General features: G+C 42.3%; 1 protein-coding gene across 1 annotated transcript; it reads left to right on the top strand.

Annotated features, from left to right (window-relative positions):
- Nucleotides 1-24,672, top strand: xpot (exportin, tRNA (nuclear export receptor for tRNAs)). The gene is made up of 25 exons (XM_080757177.1): nucleotides 1-121; nucleotides 1,215-1,368; nucleotides 3,577-3,659; nucleotides 4,165-4,221; nucleotides 4,380-4,449; nucleotides 5,240-5,458; nucleotides 6,726-6,910; nucleotides 7,830-7,998; nucleotides 9,814-10,050; nucleotides 11,069-11,107; nucleotides 11,210-11,272; nucleotides 12,002-12,126; nucleotides 12,965-13,109; nucleotides 13,733-13,852; nucleotides 14,077-14,171; nucleotides 15,066-15,135; nucleotides 15,591-15,829; nucleotides 16,702-16,987; nucleotides 17,449-17,638; nucleotides 18,449-18,565; nucleotides 18,967-19,082; nucleotides 19,784-19,831; nucleotides 19,950-20,021; nucleotides 20,555-20,611; nucleotides 21,215-24,672. The coding sequence occupies exons 2-25, from the start codon at nucleotides 1,282-1,284 to the stop codon at nucleotides 21,239-21,241; spliced, it is 2,916 nt and encodes a 971-aa protein (XP_080613303.1). The 5' UTR covers nucleotides 1-121; nucleotides 1,215-1,281; the 3' UTR covers nucleotides 21,242-24,672.
- The last annotated feature ends 54 nt before the right edge of the window (nucleotides 24,673-24,726 follow it).

The raw sequence follows: 24,726 nt of genomic DNA on the forward strand, positions 1-24,726 counted from the left end.
TTTCCGCTCTGTGGACACGCCGCACAGTCGCATTCACACACGGACTGCAACATCCACTGATTTCTGGAATTAACTGACCAGAGAGTGGCATAAAAATGGCATAAAACTTTATGCGATTAAGGTGAGTTGTCGACAGCGTGCCCTGTGCCCGTCGCGTCTCTAGTTGTATCCGTAAAAGTACACCGTTGTTCGCGAGATTGTTTTGTTTCTCCCCCCCAACCACCACAATGATGATGATGTGATTGCTACGGTAGCTAGCAACTTAGCATTAGTAGGCTTGCCTGGTCTTAGCATTGCAGTCAGTGTCAACTTTTTTTAGGAGTGGCTCGACCACCCTGTCAGATCATACACGTGGCTGTTGCCTCCTCGCTAAGGATGTATCCAACATTTTGTTCATGCATGGCAGGGTTATTTTTGGTCAAAAAAAACTAAAGGTGGAGATCTGACCATATGTGAACAACATAATAATATGATCAAACCGTTGCTCCTACGTTACATCACCTTTACACTCTTTGAGCTCATGTGTCAGTCTGTATTGTTCACATGCAGCACTGTCACAGGGGCCATCCACAACAAACTGCATTTGTTTGTGTTCATTCAGCATAGACAGACGGGGTGTCACAAGAGGCCCCATGAGGCATCACTGTTGTCAGTTGTCACATCAGCTGGATCATCTGGATGGCGTCCTGTAACACATTCATATCCCCACCTGTGCCCTTAATATATCCTGGATGTAATTTATGTTTTCACGCCACGGTTATTACAACAAGTCAACAACATACTTCAGCCTATATTGTTGAAAAGTGTTTTTGAAATAATGCTTGTTGAATTCAAAATAGTATGACTCGGAATCAACAGGCATCAGCTTTATTTGTCACATTACATGTTCGCATGTGGGTATAATTATTTGTGTTACAAGCTCCATAGTTTGTAGTTTTTCCAGGAAAGGGAATAATATAGAGGTAGAATGAAAAAGCATGGAAAACGGGATAGAAACAGGTCAGATATTCAAACATAGTAGGCTAAATGTATATGTATTTTACAGGTAGTTAGGTATTCATGACTTATGAAGCAGAACATCTAGTAACGGGTATGTGCGGGATGTACATGATGTGCCGGATACCGAAAAGCAGACGGGTATGTGCCTGTCACTGCCTGAGGTGAAAATTGTATGAAATGAAATGTGCCGGTATATTTGTCTTTTGGTTTGCTAGATGTATGAAATCTGCTTGATGGTAGCAGAGAGAACTGAACCTGCATTGAAGACCAGCTAACACACGAATGGCCTGCCAGTCTATTGCTTTAGTCATGGACGAGCAAGCTCTGCTGGGGCTGAACCCCAATGCAGATGCTCTCTACAGGCAGCGGGTAAGTCCGTCAATCATCTCCGCTGTGGTTAGACAGGAACATGTAACTACTTATTGAACCCTGGCGTCCCTGTTTTGGGGAAATAGTCGTGCTTGTGCAGATCGCCTATCTACACAATAGGCGATCTATAGGGTTTAAAAGTGTTACCAAATGAGACAATTCAAATTTGGTTCAACTCTATTGCCAGTAGAAACACTAACCATTTCTTTCAATTGAATCATGTGAGGTCTTGATTCAATTATTCAACTAATGAATGACACAATGGTAGATAAAGTAAGTAAATCATCTTGGGAACCAATGTGGCCCATAGGTCAGGAGTTTATCTGCAGTCCTGTTGCCTTAGCTTAGCATGTTGATTTACAAGTACACCACCCCATGGACATGATGCTAGTATGTTGCCGGTTCCTAACCCAAACCTCGATGCTGTGCATTGGGTACCATTTTTAAATAAGTTTCGGTATGACTAGGCCATGGGTTGAACCTCTATCTCCCAGTCTCATGGCAGACACTCAAACTGCAAGGCCCACACTGGTGGCACAATGGTAGATGGCAGGAATGTATAGGTATTGATTAGTCTTGCGTAGCCAGACGATCAGAGATCTACACCTACCAATAATGTCTGGTATACTGTTATATACGGTAGTTGCTCAAACTGTATGAAAATAATTCAGAGATATGGGAAATCAAATGAAACGGCATTCGGGGCATTCTTCATCTTGGGAGAGTGTCGGGAGTGGTTTTCGAAGCAGATGTGTGTTTGTGGCTGTTGATCAATCTTCATATGACCAACGCGCTCTGACTATAGGTGCGCCACCCGTTCAAAACATATCAAAATAAAGGGTAGTGGGTCGCACACAGCCAAGACTGTTCAAATATAGTTTATTTCATAACAAAGGGAGTCTACCAACGCGCCTCAAGCCTAAAACGGCTGATCCGGTGCTTCACAGGTACAAGGACATCATGAGTTACATAAGGAGAAGAGACTGGAGCAGCACGGACATTTAGAGCCTTTTATTAGGTGCTAAAGTATACAGAAAGAGCGACTGATATTCTTTCTGTATACTTTAGCACCTAATAAAAGGCTCTAAATGTCCATAGTTTATTTCATATTTGAAACCAATGGACAAACGTTTCGGCTATCCAGGCTTCATCACACTGATGAAGGCTGAAGGCTTTATTTTGATATGTATGTGGCTGTTCTCATCGCTATTCTAGCAACTACATTATCGTTGTCACCAGACATATCAGAAAACAGAGATCCCAGATTGTCTGGCTATGGAGACTAGATACATATTGATAAGGTACATGGAATTCTACTATTGTAGAATTCCAGGAATTACTATTGAAATTCCAGGAAGTTAGGTCTCTTTTGAAATATTTGATGTGGACATGAACACATTGCATCCTCCATGCTCTATTATAACGGAGAACTTGTTAAAGTGTTCTCCACTTTAACTTTGAACCAGTAACATGTAATGGTTATATCTTCAGTATTTATTTTGAGGATTTTGTAGGTTTTTGAGTGGTGCAATCACTCAAAAACTAAAAACTATAGACAGCTATGTGTGTCCCTGACTGGCTGTGTCCCTGGCTGGCTGTGTCCGAGCACGGAAATAGCGTTTGGTTGGTTTTCACCACCAAGTGTTCCTGTGTGTCTGGAACTTCTGGGGACCCCCACACGGAGTTGCACAACTCACTTCACACGGGTGTGATCTTTCTATTCTAGCTGAGCAAATTTAGTAAATTGGAATAGTCTGAGATTCATTTCACAGACTCGATGCATTTTCTGTTTTAAAGTGCCTCACACACAGTTCAGTTTTACTATTCACAAATGTTTAAGTTTTCTTAATATTTAATTGGTGTTAAAATTAGTTCACCTCCATTTGTTTTATTGTGGATTCTTTGTGGACAACAAAATATATGTAGCAATACGTAGTAAATCTCTAAAGTAGTCTTGGAACGATCTGTAATGTTCACTCACTATATTATTTGAAATCATAGATTTGTGCTCAGCACAGGATTTAATATGTACAAGTGTGTCCCCCAGGTTTGGGCTCTGTTCACTGTGATTTGTGTGGGTGTGTGTAGAATGTGGAGGCGAAGTCAAACATTGTAGTGTTGCCCAGGTTTGTTTCCCTGTGTCCAGCTTTGATTTCTCTCGTCTGTTTGCCTGATTCACCTTGTGACTGTTTTTGTTTGTTTCCTCAGGCCATGGCATATTTTGAGCAGCTTAAGGAGTCCCAAGATGCTTGGGAAGTGTGTGCAGAGGCTCTGGCCAAAGGGATTTACAAGTGAGTTCAGCTGCACTAGCTCTTTATATCTCCCAACCCTGATAACACGTTCCACCATGCTGACTATTTTATTGAAAATTGTATGACGAATGTGTTGTGAGTCGTAATGTCAATGTAGCTTGAAGTTATTCTTGCCGAAATCAATTGGTTCTGTTTAATAATAACCACTTAAACCCTATATACTGTACTTAGTTGACCATAAATGGTCAACGAAGTACTAAGTTTCTTGGTCAGCTCCTTTTTTCCACTTCACACCAAACCCTTTTGGTGAAAATAGCCGACCTACGAGCTCGCTGTACCACGCTGTGACCTTGTAGGTTGGCTATTGTCAGAGAATGACTGACCAGGCCAGAATGGGCACACTAGGGTTCATGTGGGGGCACTAGGGATCATGTGGTTAATGCATGTATACAAATGTATCATGCAGTTAGATTGGTTTTTTCATCAGTTTAATGACATGCTTCCAGATCATGTGAACATGTGGGGTTGTTTGTCATTATTGTAGTGACGACCACGTGAAGTTCTTTTGCTTCCAAGTGCTGGAGCATCAGATCAAGTACAGGTAAGCAAAACACACAGCAGTGCATTGAAATAGACCCAACATTGCAGTAATAAACACATTGTGAGTTCAGAAGAGTACCGCGCCAATTGCTGCATGTCATTTCTCCTTGAACTGAATTAAATTAATAACATTTCACATGTGCAATTTGTTTCGGTTAGACATGCTGGTCTGAGTGCTGCCCAGCAGCAGCTCATCAGAGAGACGCTGATGAAATGGCTCCAGTGCCAGGTACAGTGGCTGTGCACTTTGTTTATTTTATTTGTTGGTAGCTATCTTTATAATTGTCTCAACTGTTGATGACCTTTCTGAGGCGTTGCAAGTTTAAAGCTTATTCCCTGTGCTGTTAAATGGTGCACTGCTGCGATCACATGCGTTATTTCCATAGTACAGTGACAATTTGTTTTTAGGTATTCAAAAGAGATCTTTACAAACAAATATCTAATCAACTCCAGAATGTGGTACAAATATATTGCCAGGCTGGAACAAAAATGTGTACGTAGCAAGTTCTTTCCTGGGAAAGCATCTGTATCATTTTAGATTTGAGCTAAAAAAGCATTATTTTATACTTTGGCTATTCGAAAATAGCAGATATACAAGCTCATAGTGCATCATCAATTTGTGCAAATCTTTGAATATATTCTTTCAACATTTTTTATTAAAATATTTTCTTCTGGGCATCCGGTGTCCCTGGAGCAGAATATTTAGAGATGGGGGTCCGTGGTCAAATTCATATCATATTGACATGAAAAGGTTTGTGAACCACTAATTGCAATTATTTTCAGAAAACTGTAGAATCCGCGTCAGATCTAAATGGATTAAGGTATTTGGTTTTGCAGACCTGTTATATAATAAATGTGTCCTTGCGTGCCTTTGAACTGGGATCCGATGGTAATGCGGGAACAACGGTCGGACTAGCGCTCGAACATGCGCTGCTCCCGTGCTTGCGGTTATGGTTAGGTTAGGGTTTGAGGTACGTTGTCGGTGTCGGAACTAAAGCCTGTACCATTTGAACCTCCAGCTGATGAACGCCCAGCCGGAGAAGCCCTTCATCCGCAACAAGGCGGCCCAGGTGTTTGCCCTGACGTTCATCATGGAGTACCTGACGCTGTGGCCCAAGTTCTTCTTTGACATCCTGTCCCTAGTGGGGCTCAACCCCCATGGCGTGGACGTCTACCTGAGGACACTGATGGCCATCGATGCTGAGGTGGTCGACCGCGATGTCCTCCATACAGCTGAGGCAAGACTCCCTTGTACCCATATCCGCAGACAAAGCCAACTCTTGTCGTGACAAATCATGGAGACAAACTTGAGTCGTGACAAATCATGACAATAAACACTGTTTAGAAAGTAGAAAAAAACGGCAGGTTACAACACATTTTTTTGTTGTTTTTCTTCTTTGTAATTATTTGTTTGGTCCAAAATATTGTGTTTGTTGTCATGATTTGTCACGACTCGAGTTGGCTTTGTAGAAGCTTAAAAGGTCTTTAAATAAATACTTTTTGAAATGTCTATGGGAAAAATGCATTGGGATTCATTTCCTGGGCCTGGCGTCGTCATGACTGTGACGCTCTATAGTCTTGGTTAAATAAGAGTACTGTTATCTCATTCACCAGTCACCAGTGTACTTAAGGAGGTTAACACTAATCTAAAGTTGCACCACAGAACTGGGGCAGAGAACTCTCGTCCAACCAAGGTTGAAGGCATTCCATTGTCAAAACGATAAAGGCTTGATGTCGCATGATATCAAACTGTGACGTAGATTTAGACTTATTGACTTTCTCCAGATCCACCTAATTCCAGTGCAAGTTTTTCTAAGGCCATTTTTACAGCAAGGCTTTCCATTTCCATTTGTAAAATGTAAAATGTTCCACTTGGTATGGTAGCATCCATCAGTAACCTAGATAGTGTACTATCAATGTTGAGATTAACAACAAGAACCATATTGTCCATATTCTGGGTGTGTCATAATAGGCAAACATTGGTCGAAAATGGCTGATCTACCAGTTCACAACGCGGTACATTGCAAGCTTGTAGATTGGCTATTCTTGGCGAGGATATGTATTGTAGTGGGAAAAGAGGGGGCCATGTATGGACCCCTGTGGGGGGGACCCTTCTCAACTAAGTATATACGCTTTGTTATGGCTCACTGAAGTTAAAGAGGGATTCCAAATGTGCGTGTAACATTTCATCCTCATTGCACTAAACCGTTGAAAGCATTTCTCCTTCACTAGATGAGACAGTGCATGAAATTCAACCACAGGTCAGATTCAAACCCATGCTGTCATTATCAGATTCATAGGACTGTGGTATAAATACTAACTGGTTTAGTCAACAAAATTTGCCTTATTCCATTACGTCTGAACCGACTTGTGCTGCTCATCGACTTCAGTGTTGATTTTGTCGACTAAAACCAAATTAAAATGTATTCAAAAGACTACAACTAAAACTAAATAAACATTTTGCAGTCAAAATCAACACAGCCTTATATACTCCCACCTCCCCAGGAGACGCGCAGGAACACGCTGATCAAAGACAACATGCGAGAGCGCTGCATCCCCAACCTGGTGGAGTCCTGGTTCCAGATCCTGCAGGCGTACCAGCAGTCTCACCCAGAGCTCACCTGCCAGTGTCTGGAGGTGGTGGGAGCCTTCGTCTCCTGGATAGACCTCAACCTCATCGCCAACGACCGGTCAGTATGACCGGCTGCTGGGTTTATATCATCAATAGGAGAGAAAGGGAGAAACGACATGGTGGCAAAAGCTGCAACATTTCGACCTCGTTCAGGTCTTCATCAGGCAAATTATTATGCCTATTTTGCCGTTCAGGTCGAAACGTCGCAGGCTTTTGCCATTTAAAATAAAGTAAGTCCTAAGCTACAAACTAGTGTGCGGATGTTTCTCCCTTCTCCTTGTTTTTCGCCTTGACGCCCAGCACCTGGCCTAAATAAAGGCATATGGTGTGCACACAATCCTCTCTGTGCTGGGTTTATATCGATAAACACTGACAGTTTTAATCCAATTTTGATGAACAATTTTACACTATGCTTTTATGCGTTATATTCAGTGGTGTACACTATTATTTTGGGCTAGTACTCAAAGGAGCACCTGCCCATGTCGTTTGGTGCGCACAGTGCTAGCGACTAGCACTTTGACAGCTCATCCATCGTAGCTTGTTTACAAGTGAAACGGACCTCCTGTGCAGAAACTGCCTCATCAAAATAAGAGCCACTTGTAATGATTAGTCAACACTAGTTTTATTTCTAAGTCTACTGACAGGACGTTAACATCTCATTTGAGTTCCTTTTGAATGCCTGTCAGCATTCTCTAAATCCCTGTCTCTCTCTCTCAGCTGGTGCGCAAATGCGCCTCCATGCCTTTGATCTACCACGCACCAAACGTTTTGACGACGCATGCGTAATGTGGCACCGCTTGTGTGCACCCCTGGTTATATTTAATGACCAGATTCCTAGACTCAAGATAATAAACAAAACATTTAACCGACATCCATCTTATGTTCGGTTGGTAGGCCACAAGGCGGTCTTCATACCTTGCAGATACACGAACAGAGCTGAAACCATCAGGTACTTAAGTTGCCTATTTTGTCGTCAGGTTCGTGAACCTGCTGCTGAGTCAGATGTCCGTGATGGAGCTGAGAGAGGAGGCGTGCGACTGTCTGTTTGAGATAGTCAACAAGGGCATGGATCCTGTGGATAAGACCAAGCTGGTGGAGTCTCTGTGCCAAGTTCTGCAATCTGCAGGCTTCTTCAACATTGAACAGGTTGGTACCACATTTTATACTTACTGTCGCATACCGTCACATGACGGTGTTGGAGCGTTTTCATCAGCGTCCTCTATCCTCTGACGTTCCAGTTTGAATTGTAAATTTGTAAAATGAACGTTGATAGGTCTGAATTGGACCATGCGAAGTACGTTTCTGCTGGTATGGTCGGTGTAGCTCTGTGGTTCCCACACTTTTCATGTCGAGACGAAAAGAGATATTTAACTTTTTGTACCCCCTTAAAATCGCGTATGAGAAAGTCATTGATATCAATGCCGTTCTCTTAAACATCTTACTGCGTACTACTACTACTACTTAAAGGCTATGCTCACTTTCAAACTGCCATTGCTTCCTGACATGCATATTTTAAGTTCCTTTCCTCTGTAGAGATAGAGACACTGTAGGCAAGTACCTCAGGTTGATTTAAAAAGAAGCCAAGGATTTTCACTCCATTACTAATCAAAGACGAATATTGTGATTTTGGTTTTGGAAAACGTAAATTATAAAGTTAACACTAGTCCCATTTCAAATATTGTGAAAATAGCTGATTTACACGCTCAATCCACTGCTCAGTTGTACAAGTTAAAAGATATTCATTGTGCCATGTCTACACAACGGGCGGTGGTGGCTCAGGGGTAGAGTGGCCAGATGGTAACCGCAAGGTTGCCAGTTCGAACCCGGGCTCCCCCAGAGTTAGTGTTGAAGTGTCCTTGAGCAAGACATTGAACCCCAAATTTCTCCAGATGCGCTGTTGGTGCCTTGCATGGTTTCACCTGTCATTGGTGTGTGTGAGTGTGTGTGTGTTTGTGTGAATGGGTGAATGTAATGCACAATTTATGTAAAGCGCCTTGGATAAAGGCGCTATATAAATGCACCATTTACCATTTATTTACACAACACATGAAAACATTGAACTGCCTCAGATTCTTATTTAAGTCAGAAAAGGAACTTAAAAGCAGCATGCAATTTGATAAACTTCTCCAAAAAGAACCTGATCTCAGTTGGCTACAATTACGGATTACAAACCCAAGCTGCACTCCTAAATCTCGTTTTAAATGTGCCTTTGTTTGTTGCTGTCATTTGTGGCACCTTTTGTGGGTCATTGCTGTCGTTTGTTGGCGTTATGGGAGAGAGCCGAGAGGCCCGGGTCTGCTTTAGTGCCACAAACCGTAAGAGGTTAAAGTTCACGTGTCCTGTTCCTGTTGGCCTCTGCCCGCTGGACTGGCTGACAATGACAACATCCTGTGTTTTAGACAACCACAAACACATTGGATAATTTAACAATAGCGTTCGGCAAAACCATTCCAGGGACCCCAATGGGTCCTTGAGGGTCATCAAAAGGGTCCCCAGCTAAAGTTTGGTACTAAATGGACCCTTAAGGTCTGTGAATCTGAGAATGTAAAAATGAAAAGGATCTCCAGTTTAGTTTGGTATGCAAATTTATGAAACCAACTGGAGATCCCTTTTTATAGAAAAATAACTCTATAATGATACTATAATGCCAAAATCGAGAATGTAGCTCAACTTAAGAATGTTTTTATCCACAGTTTGCAGTGCTTCACAGGCATGCGTTTCATCAAGTTTGTCTCCATATCTAAGAATAGGCTACGAGAGCTGCTATTCAATGAAAGAGCTTGTTTATCTCTGGCTGTCTGTCTCCTTTTTAATTAACTAAATGTCCTCATTCAAGGGTGTGGCCTTCCCAAAACGACTACCACAAGCATCTATCTGCACCTGTGACATCGCACGCACGCACGCACGCAAAGAGTTAAGTTGCGTAAACAATGCTCGCTCCTTCCCGTATCCCCCATGCAGGAGGAGGATGTGGACTTCCTGGCCAAGTTCTCCCGGCTGGTGAACGGCATGGGTCAGTCTCTGGTGCTGAGCTGGACCAAGCTGGTGAAGACGGGCAGCGTGAAGGTGGCGTCCGACACGCTGCAGGCACTGGAGGCCAAGGTGCCGCTGCTGCTGCAGCTGCTGGTGCACGAGGACGACGACATCTCGGCCAACATCGTGTGCTTCTGCTACGACTACCTGCACGTCCTCAAACAGGTGATTTCAATGTACAAATGAAGGGAGTCTACCAACGTGCCTCAAGCCTGAAACGGCTGATCCGGTGCTTCACACAGGTGCAAGGACATCATGAGTTGCATAAGAAGAAGAGACTGGAGTGGCACGGACATTTAGAGCCTTTTATTAGGTGCTAAGTATACAAGTCGTTTGTATACTTGGCACCTAAATAAAAGGCTCTAAATGTCCGTGCTGCTCCAGTTTCTGGATGTGAATAAAGAATACATTTGCTTGGTAATCAAAAAATGCACAGGGCTAGTATGACAAATCACTGAAGTATACAAAGAAATTACTTGCATTCATTTTTTTCATACTTAAAAAAAGGCCTTTTTGATGTATGAAACGGGAGCACTAGGGTTCCAGTGTTGTTTTTGGTAGCAAATGTTGATTTTAGTTCTAGTCATAGTCTCTTCAATAGTTTTCATTTGGTTTCAGCCACATTTTAGTCACCTGGAATGTTTTAGTCTTATTAAATTAAATATCATAAGATTTTAGTCAACTAAATCTACAGTCGATTTAGTCGACTGAAATGTGTTTTGGCGGGCCTTGATGCTGTCGTAATGACTGTTTTTACACTTGCTGAAAATAGCCGATCTACAAGTTCTTGTAGAACTTGCAGACTTGTAGATCTGCTATTTTCAGCATGCAACCAAGTGTAAAATGACTTATACTAGATCTCTTGTCCACTAGTCCCTTCCTAACTATTTTGTCTAGTTTTTATTTGTTGACACAATTGTCAGTATATTTAGTCTTAGTTTTAGTCATCATACAGTAGCTTAGTTTTCATCTTGTTTCCATATCGTTTTCGTCAGTGGTAAAAGGTTTTTCGCCTTAGTTTTAGTCGCCGAAAATAACACTGTAGCGTTCAATGTGTCAGGTTTGCTCTTATCACATTTAGGGGATACAGCCAGGTTGAAGATTGGGCTCACAGAGCAACCCACCAGTAAATCTGACTTTAATGTATTTGATAATAACGTTGTCTTCATGTGATCCCTTCCAGCTTCCTCAACTGACAGACCAGCAGAAAGCAAACATAGAGGTGAGAGGTTATCATTGTAAACCAGGACGTGTCACAGACACTACTACAGTTGTTTTTGAGGGAAAATAAAATAATCCTGCTTTTGTGTTCCGCTCCCAACAGGCAATCATGCTGGCCGTCATGAAGAAACTCACCTATGACGACGAGTACAACTTTGAAAACGAAGTAAGTGTGTTCTTGTTGGCCACGATACAGCGAAAATATTGAACCAATGAAGGAGTAAGCGCTTGAGGCAAAACCTCTTAACTCCATTGAACCTTCAAACTGTCTGCTAACTCCACCATCTCACCCTCTCTGATGGAAGTAATTGACAATATATCATTTTCTGTTTGCTTGCTTGTATTGCTTTGTTTTCAAAATATAAGGTTTTCTTAATTTCCTGAAAAGTAAGTGTATATTTTTCATTTCCTGAAAAGAAATGAACATTTTGGAGTTAAGTGGTTTCTTCCAGACAGCGGAGATATCATTTTGAGGGTCCTTGACATGGGGAAAATGTTTGAGAACCACTGATGTAGCCAAAGAAAACGGTTTTAGAAGATATTTGAAGAATGGGCCTGAGGTCTTCATGGTCCTTGAGGGAGTTCCAGGGGGTACCCAGCTAAATGATAGTTTGGAACCAAATGGGTCTGTAACTCTGAGAGTGTACAAATGGAACCATTTGTTAGATTATATCGGGGGTCCCAGAGATAGAAATGCCATTCAATGGGGGTCCGGGGCGTAGACTAATGCCAAATGTCAAACTGGGTGTCCTTGAAATTAAACTGGTTGAGAATCACAGCCGTAAAAAAAATCTTTTCAAATGGGGGTCCGCGGGATAATTAGTGTCAACTTGAGGGGGTCCTTGACATGAACCAGTGGTTTAACGTCCTCCGTGGACGTGTCTGTGTCTGCCAGGGCGAGGACGAGGCCATGTTTGTGGAGTACAGGAAGCAGCTGAAGATGCTGCTGGATCGCCTGGCGCAGGTGTCTCCTGAGCTGCTGCTGGAGGCCGTGCGACGCGTCTTCAACAACACCATGCAGTAAGAACCGGTGTTTTTTGGCAGCACATTTTTTATTTTAGTTTTAGTCGTAGTCTCTTGAATAGTTTTCACTCAGTCTAGTTTTAGTCGACTAAATCTACAGTTGATTTGGTCGACTAAAATGTTTTTTTTTGGCGGGCCTTGATGCCGTCGTAATGGCTCATTTCACACAAATAAATAAAAAATAACCGATGCAACCAAGTGTAAAATGACTTATACTGGATCTATTGTCCACTAGTCCCCCCCCCTAACATTTTAGTCTAGTTTTTATTTGTTGACGAAATTGTCAATATATTCGTTTTAGTCATCATAGTTTCCATTTAGTTTCCATTCAGTGAAAAAAGGTAGTCGAACATTTTTCGTCTTAGTTTTAGTCGACGAAATCAACACTGGCAGTAAGAACATCTCTGATACAGTATGTGCCGTTTTCAACGCCTCCAACATGTGAATGCTTGTCTTTGTTCTATAATTATTGTGGCTGCTGTGTAAAATAATATAGCAGTTTCAAAGTGTTTGTTAGATGAGTTGTTGTACACATTATTTTCTGCAGATTAGCAAAAGATTATGTTTTAGACGGCCCACCGCGGTCCCGTCGCTAATCGTGATAGAATTATCACCGTTGTTGTCGATAGCCTTGGGAGTGTTTTGGCTACATCTAGCTACTTAAGCTGCATCCGGGATAACGCCTGGTGCGTCGCTAAATGTGCCCCGTTGCTGTAAATCGCTGGGCGCTCTGATTTATTGGTCCCAAAATACCCCCGGGCGATTAACGTGTTAACCAAATTTATACTTTATACTGTGTTTTTGAACTTTATTCAAATGGATCCTTTTCCTCCAGGAACTGGCAGACCGCTCCGTTCATGGAGGTGGAGGTAGCCGTCAGACTGCTGTACATGCTGGGAGAGGCCCTGCCTGCGTCTCACGGTGCCCACTTCTCTGGGGACACGACCAAGGCCAGCACCCTGCAGGACATGATGAGGACGGTCAGTGTCACCAGGCCACCTCACCTCACCCCGGCATTTTAGGGTTGTCCCGATCCCATCACATGATCGGAAATCAGGGGCCCGATCACAACATTTTCAAATGATCGGAATCAGATCGGGAGCAATAAAACGTGATCGGGACATCCCTAGTATCAATATATATACACTCGTGACAGCCCTAATTATATTGATTGATCTTTTAGTTGGCTTTGGCCTCATTGTGGTTGATTTAAAAGGGTTAGGGTTAGGGACACGATGCAGTAAGCGGGACATGATGTTTCCAGTGAATAGACAGTGGCCAAGGTGTGGCTTTTCACCTAAACTTTGGACATTCTGACAACTGTATATCAGGCTTGGCATTGCATTTCAAACAAACATCACTAAGGGGTAATTAAGACAGCAGAAAATGTTCTCCACAACGTTGTTGTAATGGTTAATTTATGCTCCGTCATTCAACGAACCCAGGACGTGTTGTTGGCTTTGTAGATGGGATCATTCATTTCTGCTATTTTGTTGTACGCCAAAGTGTAAATCTGGCATAAAACTTTGGTGTGAACTAGGATTATGGTCTGAATCTGGCATGTAGAACGTTTGACATCACGTGTTGTTGTTTTTAAATCCAGCTGGTTTCCTGTGGCGTGAGTGGATATCAACACACATCGGTGTCTCTGGAGTTCTTTGAGACGGTCGTCCGCTATGACAAGTTCTTCATCGTGGAGCCCCAGCACATTCCAAACGTTTTGGTAAGAGTTCACAACACCAGGAGCTGATCCAAGTCTCATATGCATCCAAATAAATGATTTCTATGTAGCTTTATAAGCCATGAATGGACTGGTGAGACAGAACTTGGCCTCGGAATTAATTGCTGGCACAAGATAACCTAATAAATACAATGTGCTAATGGGACGTTGGCTACAAAAATACAATGTGTAAAGTTGATTAAAGTTAATTATGTTGTTGTTGCTAGATGGCGTTTCTGGACCAAAGAGGGCTGAGGAATAACAGTCCTAAAGTCAGGAGCAGGGTGGCTTACCTTTTCTCCAGATTCGTCAAAACCCTACAGTAAGACTGGAACAACACAGGCACGCACAACCATAGACATATAAACGCAGACGCCCGTTCCGGCTCTGGAGCGTATGGGCTCAAGGGAGGGCAAAACGTCCCCGAGATTCCTTGCGAAGCCCCGCGGAAGCATGAGCGTGCGTCACAGAGCGCATGTTCTGGTCTGTAAGTCCCGGAAAAGATGCGCTGTGATTGGCCAGTAATCACTTTAGTGGCAGCTTGATGTAACGTGCCTTCCACACTTCCGGTGTACTTCCTCCCCCAGTGTAAATTCTTCCGCCCCTCCTTCAACACGCATCGCTCCAACGAACTGCAGTGGCCAATGAGGCATCTATTTTTTAAATATCTATGCGCACAACAAACGCACAAAAAGGGAAGGAAAAAAGCAAAGCAAATGGCTGATCTAAAAGCTCACAACACGTCACATCGCAGAGCATTGTGAGCTTTTAGAACTGCTATGCCTTTCTATTTTATAACAGTTTTGACAGTATTGACATTGACTTGAATTGAATTAGAATAACAAAAAAGTATATACTGTACTGTGTGTATGATTTTTCTGTTTTTCCTTTACTGTCCAATTGGCTCCCTTAGATTCCCCCACACAGCCCCCACTTTGAAAAGCACTGTTGTAGCTGTGATGCTAGGACACACACACACACACACACACACACACACACACACACACACACACACACACACACACACATGGAGAGTTTAGCACTGCATCACTGACAGGGGAAAAACTACAGTCACCATTGTAATGCAAATATATTCTACATCTGTCGTACTGTATTTGTTGTTGTATAGAATTAGCGTCTGGGAGACTGTCAGGTGACTGAGTCTCTGGTCATGTGTGTTGAGTTGTCATGCTAACCGGTCTTTCTCTGTTGACAGTAAACACATGACTAACTTCATCGAGGACATCCTGACCAGGATCCAGGACCTGCTAGAGCTCACCCCTCCTGTACGTTACCTACATACAGTAATGCAGTAAACACGGTCCTTCACACATTCCATCCTAGGCATCTTACAACCTTGAATCTTGAATACACGTAACTCGAGAACCGTTCGCCCCACCCAATTATAATTTGACATAATTATGCGTTAAGTCCCCTCAACTGTAGCCTCGGCTTCAGCCAATTATTGATTGCCATGGCAACCCCACACCTGTCATTTGATTACTTAACCCGTCCACCTTTCAGTCAGTTTGCACTCTTCAGGCAGACGCATATACAGAGACCTCCATATATGGGTACAAAAAGGACGGACTGTTAAAACGGGTGCTATGACAACGGGCATTGCATACTCGGTTCCCAACTTGCATCGTTCCCAAGCAGGCTGGTGGCCGACGGGCACAGGTGGAGCATTTTGTAGAATTGGCCTCAGGTTAACCCAGAGCCCCGTCTCTCCGTTTTCCAGGAGAACGGCTTCCCGGTGCTGCTGACCAGCGACGACCAGCTGTTCATCTTCGAGACGGCGGGCGTGCTGATTGTGAACGGCGAGAGTCCCGTGGAGAGGAAGCAGGGCCTCATGAGGAGCCTGCTGGCCCCGCTGATGGACGCCTTCCGTCTCCTGCTGGACAAACTGCCGCGCGAGACGGAGGCGGACCGGCAGACCGCCCTGGCGGACTGTCTGAGCCACGCCGTGGGCTTCGCAAGGTAACGGCCCCCAAAACGCTAGCGCTGTCGCGTTGAATTGACCCTTCGCTAAGCCCTCACCCACTCACTCTACTCTGCGAGACCGAGGTCTGGCAAGCTGTGCTTCTCACCCATTGAGCTAAATCATGGGATTTATCCATATAAATAATCGATAATTTCAGTAGCAATAGCTTCAAAATGTCTTCAAAATCTAGTCAACAAGGTCTGCAGTAGGCTATGCACTGGAGAAATGAGCAGGAGTTTGTTTTCATGTAATACACAGTAAGACACTTACTGACACTTAAGACACCATCACTTGGGTGGGTGAGCCGTGTAACTTTCCTGACATTAAGCCGTTTATGTGTTCAACAATACAGCCATGCAAAATGACGATGGCTATGAGGTGATGGAAGCTTTCCCAGCTTAGCAACGGTTGCTAAACTATTTGGATTGGCATTGGACAATTGCTTTTGCGGTGGGGTTTCGTCACACCAATAATTAATAATTGTGTTTTTAGCATTGGAAATTGGAACATTATGAATAGAAATTACATTTGTTTGCCTTTTAGTCTAATCGGTTAAACAATTTAGAGAGGCCTTTCGGGAACCGAAAGGCTAGCTGTTCAATCACTGGCTCCTCCTGACCTAGTGTGACGTAGTGTCGAAATGTCCTTGACCTCGAGCAAGACGCTGAACCCCAACTGCTACCCGCTGTTCAAGTGTTGCCCATTGCTCCTAATCGTTAGTCATTTCAGAGGATGGATTCCGGGTATGTGTAAAAGTAATTTGAAATGTGTGTTTACAGGCTGCGTTTTGATTAGTTTTCGCAGGCGGCATTATTCCTCGTTCTCAAAACGTTCTTCCCCTCTGTCTCCCTCCCCCTGTCGCTCCCAGTCGCACCAGCAAGGCCTTCAGCAACAAGCAGACGGTGAAGCAGTGCGGCTGCACCGAGGTGTACCGGGACTGCCTGCAGACCTTCCTTCCCGCTCTGAGCTGCCCCGTCCAGCGGGGGTCGCTGCGGAGCTCGGTGCGCTCCTTCCTCCACCGCATGATCATCTGCCTGGAGGAGGAGGTGCTGCCCTTTGTGCCCGCCGCCTCCGAACACATGCTGAAGGACTGCGAGGCCCGGGACCTGCAGGAGTTCATCCCGCTCATCAGTCAGATCACCGCCAAGTTCAAGGTAGCTCTCCAGGGCCATGGCAATTGTTACAGCACTGTCTAATCGCAATTATTTGAGACAATGGCAATTATTTTGAGACAATTATCTTTGCATAATCGTTTCCATGTTGAGAAATGCATACATTTTCAAATATCAGAAAAGCAGAAGTAGCTGATCTACAAGCTTACAATGTGTCACTTCGTAGCTCAGCTACTAATTCTTCAACTTTTCAATGTCGGTAGTTTCTTTGTATATTTAAGCTGCCCTTTGCAATTCTTGATTTTCAAAGCCTAAAAGGCAAACGGAAATGTATTTTTTGTTTATTTGTATTCATACTGTAGGTTAGTGTTCAATGCCAAAAACACAATGAAATCATTAATCACAATTCATTGTGTGGCAATTAATCGTCAGCTCAAATTTGTAATCGTAATGGAGTGGGAAAACAACAAAGCTAATGTTTAGTTTTGTTTCGTCCTTGGCAGGGCCAGGTGTCTCCCTTCCTGCAGCAGGTGTTCATGCCTCTGGTCCTGGCCATCTTCGAGGTGCTGGCCCGGCCGGCCGAGGAGAACGACCAGACGGCCGCCCTGGAGAAACAGATGTTGAGACGCAGCTACTTCACCTTCATTCAGACCATCGCCAGCAGCGGCATGAATGAAGTCATGGCCAACCAGGGTACGGTCTGCCCATGCTTCGGAACCGTTACTGTTCCATTCGTAATGGATACGGTCTCAGAGCGTCTTGGCGTCTGAGCTAGTCTCATAGAACGTTGCCGGGGTTCTAAGAGAGCCAACACAGATTCTAATGCTGTGGTCAAATTGGTTGTGAGAGCAGTCCCATGAGCTTCAAACTGTATTTCCTTTCAACCTTTGGTGCAGAAAAGAAAATATCATGTGACGTACTCTATTACATTCTTAGCAGCGACAGGTTAGTTTCCTCAAACTGGTTTGAGTTGCAACTGGTCAACTGTGTCAAAGAAAAATGTGTACAACGCCAAGATAAGCAACTACACCGTCATTGCCTGTGTGGGTGGGATGGTTGGCCTAATTTGACTGCAGTCTTGCATTTCACCAGTAGAGGTCACTGACTAAAAACTAAAGCTTCATTTGCCCACCACTAGCCAAAAGCTTACGTCTACTACTGTATTAATAATGCACCAACTGCTGGGCCGTGGCTCAGCGGTCCAGGCACCTTGGCTGGTAATCCAGTCTGGCAGTGTGCCGCGGGTTCGACTCCCGATCCCAACGGCCTTTACTGCATGTCTTCCCCCCATCTCTCTCTCCCCATTTCCTGTCAGCCTACTGTCTGTCCCTCCATAAAAAATATAAAATAAAGGCAAAAGCCACAAAAAAAACCCATTAAAAAAATTATAATAATGCACCAACTGAATGTGAATATAAGTCGTCACTAGCATTTGTCAAACCCACATCACATGTTCCTGGCCACTATTCTTTGATGCCATTTGGTTTCTCTCTCTCATCTCAGGGGTTGAGAACATTGAGCGGGTGCTCTTCACCATCATCCAGGGAGCGGTGGACTTCCCTGATCCCATAGCTCAGAAGACCTGCTTCATCATCCTCTCCAGACTGGTAGAACTCTGGGGTAAGGCATGACTTGTTGAAGTGCTAGAACTCTGGGGCATGGGATGACTTGTCAAGTCGAGTAAAGATAAAAGAAAACATTTATGAATCCAAATCTAGTGGTAACTCCAAGCATTGGACTGGCATATTGTGTACAGTATCTTTTGCGAAAGGAGGAATATTATGAGAGATCTCTGGTCGTGACCCATACTAGTGAAAATAGCAGATCCGCAGTGTCACTTCGGGCCGCATTGTGAGCTTGCAGATCAGCTATTTTCACTTGAAACTGAAAATGAGATATTTACTTGCGACCCATAAAAATATCCCCGACCCAATGTGACCTAGAGATTGATCCCATTTTAAAGTATTTGAAAAGGGGTATGAACACCATAGGACTGACAGTGGTTGTGGTCGTCTGTCCAGGAGGTAAAGATGGCATGGTGGGCTTCCCAGACTTCATCTACAAACACATCGTTCCTGCATGTTTCCTGGCTCCTCTCAAGCCCACCTTTGACCTCACAGACGCCCAGACAGTCCTGGTAAGTTTCTGAACATAAAAAAAAATATTAGGTTAAAATCATTAAATAATAAATACAAATAAATGAAATTAATACAAATACAGATGTTTCCCAGTTTGAGTAATTTAATGTTGTTGCAATTTAACCCCTTTTGGTGTTTTCATTATTTTCATTATTATACTATTTTTGGAAAGAATCGTGAAAATGTGGCGCAAATCTTTGAATATATATTCTTTCAGAGCAAACATTTTTTACTCAAATCTTTTCTTCTGTGGGGGGGTCCCTGGAACAACATAATTTCAGATGTGGTTCGGTGGCCAATTACATATAGTTTTTCTGGTCCGTGACATGAAATATTGAGAACCGCTGATATAGAATCCTAGGTATTTCAGAAAACTGGATTTAGAAGACATCTTTTTAATTTCGACGTCAGGCCTAAATGGTTAACCCATTCTGACCTGAGATCAGATTCATACGAGGTTTCCACTGGACACACACTGGTCAGATTAACCCATTCTGACCTGAGATCAGATTCTAAAAAATGTCAGTCGTTCTTCGATTTTTCAAAAATAGCAGACCTACAAGCTCGTAGCGCGCCACTTGGTGGCGCGCTATGAGCTTGTAGATCTGCTATTTTTCAATAACTAAAGCATAACATCATGCAAACACCAAAATGGGTTCCCGGTCAGAATGGGTTAAATGTTAGTTTTTTTGTCTTTCAGGCATTGTCGGAGTGCGCTCTCACATTGAAGATGATTCATCTCAAACGGGTGTGTATCACTTTAGTGGCTTTAGTATTGTCATTACAGGTATTACATTGTTATTAGTATTGTATTATTCCTCCGCTGTAGTCTGTGACCGTCTCCTCTGATCCTTTCTCTTTGGCAGGGGCCAGAGTTCATCCAGTTCTTACAGCAGGACTACCTGCCTTCACTTCAGGTATCGCCAGAAATAACGCAGGTAAGATGGTGGACTGATGTAAAATATGATTGGTCAAGACTCAATTCTGACGAGTTAGAAACTAATTGTCTGATTAGTGAATAGTGGACTCTTGGCTTTCCATCAGTTTCAGTTTAGCCTGAATATATTTTAAATAATAATCAATTGCAGAGCAACAGTTTTTCTACTAATCTCATCAGTCTACTTGCATATGCGACTTTTTACCATTTTGAAAAACATTTGTCTCTACCCACATGAAGGTTTTTCATTTTTAAATGTAATAAGGTTGTAATTTAGATTTTATTTTATAATTAGTGAATGGATACTTTACATTGGCCAAACAGGGGTAGGAGTTTAATAAGTTTGCTTGTTTCAGCTTCTCACCCTCAGGGCATCTTACTGGTACTTCATTCCTACTGCTTTTCGGACATTGTTTTCGTTTTATTGTTTTTAATTATCATTCGAAATGAAACAAATTCATTCATTCAACGTTTTCCAGTAAACCTTCCTTGTCTAGAAGCTCTGTGACGACTGCTTTTGTTTTGTTTGAACAGGAGTTGTGTCAAGTGCTTCAGCAGCCTGACGTCAAGGTTCTGAAAAGCTACATTAAGGTACATCAACAGCTGTTGGTCATTCCCAGAGAAGACATTTTGCCTACTTTATTTTTATTATTGTGATCTTGTGCATAATTGTTTACGTGGACTCCCTTAGGGAGTCAATTATTTTAATGATGATTATTTCCTTATACGTATATCTTTACATTAACGTTGTACTATACATACATCGTCGCTGCCTGGAAATCTTGTATGTCCAAAACGTAAACTTTTCGGCAACTAGAAAAATGAACCTCATTATTTATTTAGTCACAAGCTTTTGTTAATACTTGAATACTGTATTTATAAAAACCCACTGACAAACGTAAGCACTTTCAAACCGGTGTCGGCATGTTTTTATAGACGCATATTTTGAAACAATTAAAATAATAGCTGATCTTCACGTTCACAACACATCTCATATGCTATGAGCTTGGAGAACGGCTATTTTCTCTTTTGCATTACGTTGTCATACAGCACTGTACAATAAAGTTTAAATTAAGTGGGCCATTTAATTTATTAAAAAAGGTGAAATGTGGAGATACAAGGTTTCCGCCTGACAGCGACGAGATCATACTATATTATCGTTATGTAATACTATTCTTCAATCTTTCTGTGCAGGCATTCTTTCAGCGGGCAAAACTGTAAACTCTGAACTGGAAGTTCATTTGGAATTTAAAAGGACCCTTCAGAGAGAGAAAGCGGTCACCTGTGCCACTTAAAAACACCAATAAAGGAACTTAGCATAGAAGCTGCTTTTGCACTTAAAAAGTAATTGCATAAACAAGCCCCGTCTGTTTTAAGCTGGAGAAACGGAGGTGGGCTAAGGACACGAGAATTGAAGGTAGGGGGGCTGGCACTGGAGCAGGAAGGACCGTAATTCCTTCCAGTGGCCTAAAGCAGAGATGAGCTGTCTGTGTGCGGTTGGATTCGCGGTAAAGTCGGGAGGATTTGATTGGTGTAACCACTCAACTAGATGGATTTCTTTTTTTTCCTTTTTTTTTGATGGGGCTTTTGGGACGAGCCTGGTCTTCCGTGGGAAGAATGGAAGCCTAGTTGTGTTTTGCTGCCTATCATAAAACGTATGGCAAATTGTCTAAAGTGATTTGAACACGGGAGCTATCGATCCGTGAAGCGTGGCTTTATGGTTTTGTCAAAACCATTATGTTGGAACATTTCAAGAAATCTTAGGTTGTTTCTTTTTCGGATGTGGAGTTTGCTGGCTGCCCGTGATTACATTTTGTTGAATAGATTTGGAGAGAAAAAAGGGCTGACTTTTTATTGAATGGGTGGCATATTGATTTTCTTTATTTTATTTGTTGAGTATGTGGATGCTTGAATAGGAATATTTTCTTCTTTTGGTTTGAAGTGACTTAACAATGGGAATCGTAAGTGCTTAAGTTTCCTGGCTCATTGTAGATTTGCCTTCCAGGTGTGTCCTATATACCTCTAGGTCTAGGGCTGGGCGATATATCGTTATTGTGATATGGGACTGGAGATAGTCTGTAGCTTGGGATATCGTGGTCTTAAGCCTAGTCTTTCACAAATTGTCAAAAATTGACCATCTACAAGCTCACAACGTGTCACATCACAAGGCATTGTGAGCTTGTAGATCTATTTTTTAACACATTTATGAAGATTTTTAAAGAAAGTACCCTGTATTATCACAATATCGATATTGAGGTATTTGGTCAAAAATATGGTTATATTTTGTTCATGTCGCCCAGCCCTACTATGGTCTAACCGGACAGAACCTCTGCATCTCGTCGTAGTAGCATCCATAACGCTTTGCTGTCCTAGACTTGCAGATAACATGACATTGGTATCATTGACTGTAATTATTGTTTTTTTGTCAATGTTACCTGATTATATTTAGTGCTGAAGTTGCTAATAAGGTTCTTAAAGAGGTCATTCACTACAGTGATTTATAGATTTACTATTCCATTCAAGAATTTTCTTGTTTTGCATCGGTGCTGGCCAAATGTTGTTTTGTTTTTGTTTGGGGTTTTTTTTTCTTCTTTTTTTTCAGATGGAAATGAACATAAAATGGACCCAGGCCTGGAATTTCATAGCTTTAGGGACAAGGCCACATACCTGGCCTTTGGTGGTGATACACAGGCTAAATGCTGCAAGTCTATGGAAATAATGACCTAATAGACTGGTTTTCCAGCATTTCATACCAGGCTCAGAATCAAAGACACCCCTGGTTGTTTGTTTAGCATGTATTCCACTTGATGTTGCGCAATAATGAGTTCAGAATCTCAACAAAAGACACTGGTGTCTAAAAACCGTATTGACAGGAAAGAGCCAGATGAGAGAAAGGGGAATGCAGGCGGGCATCGGGGTGACTGCACTCTTTTTGAGAGGCATGAACTGAAGCCAAATTGAGGGAGCATGGTGTCCATGGCCCTTCGTGAAATTCCTGCCCTGGTCAGAAGTTCGGAACTAAATGTAAATAAGAGAAAATAAGATGGTAATGTTATGTAAATAATGTTTTTAGAGTTTAGCGCCTTTTTTATGTCATTCCCATCTGAAAACGATGAATTGGAACCTCTGTGTACAGCTCATTGTAAACATTGTCCCTTGTACAGAAGTCAATCATTGAAATGCTTTTATAAGTAACGGCGCCTTTGTGACAATTCAGGAGTTTGAGAAATTGATTACCGTATGCAATGTGAATTGCAAGCAATACTGTGAAATGACTTGTCAAACAGTCCCCCCACCCCCCAAAAAGTTAGCATTCTATAAAGCAGTGGTTCTCAAAGTGGGGTCTGGGGCCCCCCCAAGGGTCCTCCAGGGGCTTCTGGCGGGGTCCCAAATGAGGAACGTTTAACCCTTAATTCCTAGATCAAGGGGTTAAGCGGATCTAAAAGATCATTGAGCTTCCATTGTAGATTTGCTATTGTAGCAAAAATGTTTGCCTATGACATGTCCAAAACAGGGACGCCAGGGTGAAAGAGGTTAACTTATTTCACCAGCTAGAAGGCAATCCAATGCTAGAATATACTGTATTAGAATCCCTATTCAGACCATCGGATTCTTTCCCCCACCCCATCTACAGTATATAGATCGTGTGCTTAATCTAATCTAGTCTTAACAATTAAGATGTTCCTTCATGTGGGTCCCTGGCACCAACTCTTTTCAATGGCTTAATATGCATCAATTTGGAGGTCCTCCATATGAAAATATTTTAGAACCACTGTATTAAAGTTAACTCAATCAGTTCTAGACGAGTCATCTACTTTTTTAAGTCCTTGCTGTACTATACACTAAAGTTGTGTAAAATGTCCTTTTTTTTCATGTGTTCACATTTGAATGAGGCAAATCCACTTGAACCTCTTTTCAACCTCGTGTAGCTGCTGTTTTCTCATAACCCCTGTATAGATAATATGACCACACCATCACACTCATAACTGGCTGTTCAATGTCATTCATGGCCTTCACAAGTTACAACTGAGTCATTTGTAGGCCATCACTTGTGATTTGTTTTACGGCATTGACTAAAAGTCTGTTTTCTCCCTTCAAGAGCTATGCTTCCAATGTATTTTGAACATGACAATGAACCGATATGACTTTCAACCAAGCCCTATTTCACATCTCAGTGCTTTGCTAGAACTTTATATATTTCCACCCGCCACAGCTGTTTCCTTGATATTTTACATTGGAACCACAGTACCATACAGAGTATTCAGACTGGGAGCACTTGTGACTCTTTGATTAATGGATGTTTTATTTCTTATAATTTATAATCCACTGAAGTAAAAACAAACAGCAGCTGTGCAAAGTCATGATACCATGGGATATGAAATCCACTTTAAAAATCATACTTTGTTTACCTCAATATGATCCATTCTATTGCTTTCATCACATAATTGCTAATACTAGCAAATTCATATTTACCCTGTTTGTTTTTTCTGTAGACCGTGGGGAAAAAGCGTTTGCACACATTCAAGAAATATTTATGCCAAATGAGTTGTTCATTGAGGGTGAATTGTCTTGAGATCTTGATTTATTTTTTGATATTGCAACAAACATGTTAGACCATTTGTTAGTACCAATAAAGTGTTTACTAATCTGGAGCTAGTAAACTCAATAGTTTTATTTATTTTTTCATTACTTGTATCATGTTGTAT

This window comes from Protomyctophum bolini (genome assembly GCF_963924005.1).
Source record: "Protomyctophum bolini genome assembly, chromosome: 23".
In the NCBI taxonomy this organism is placed as follows: domain Eukaryota; kingdom Metazoa; phylum Chordata; class Actinopteri; order Myctophiformes; family Myctophidae; genus Protomyctophum; species Protomyctophum bolini.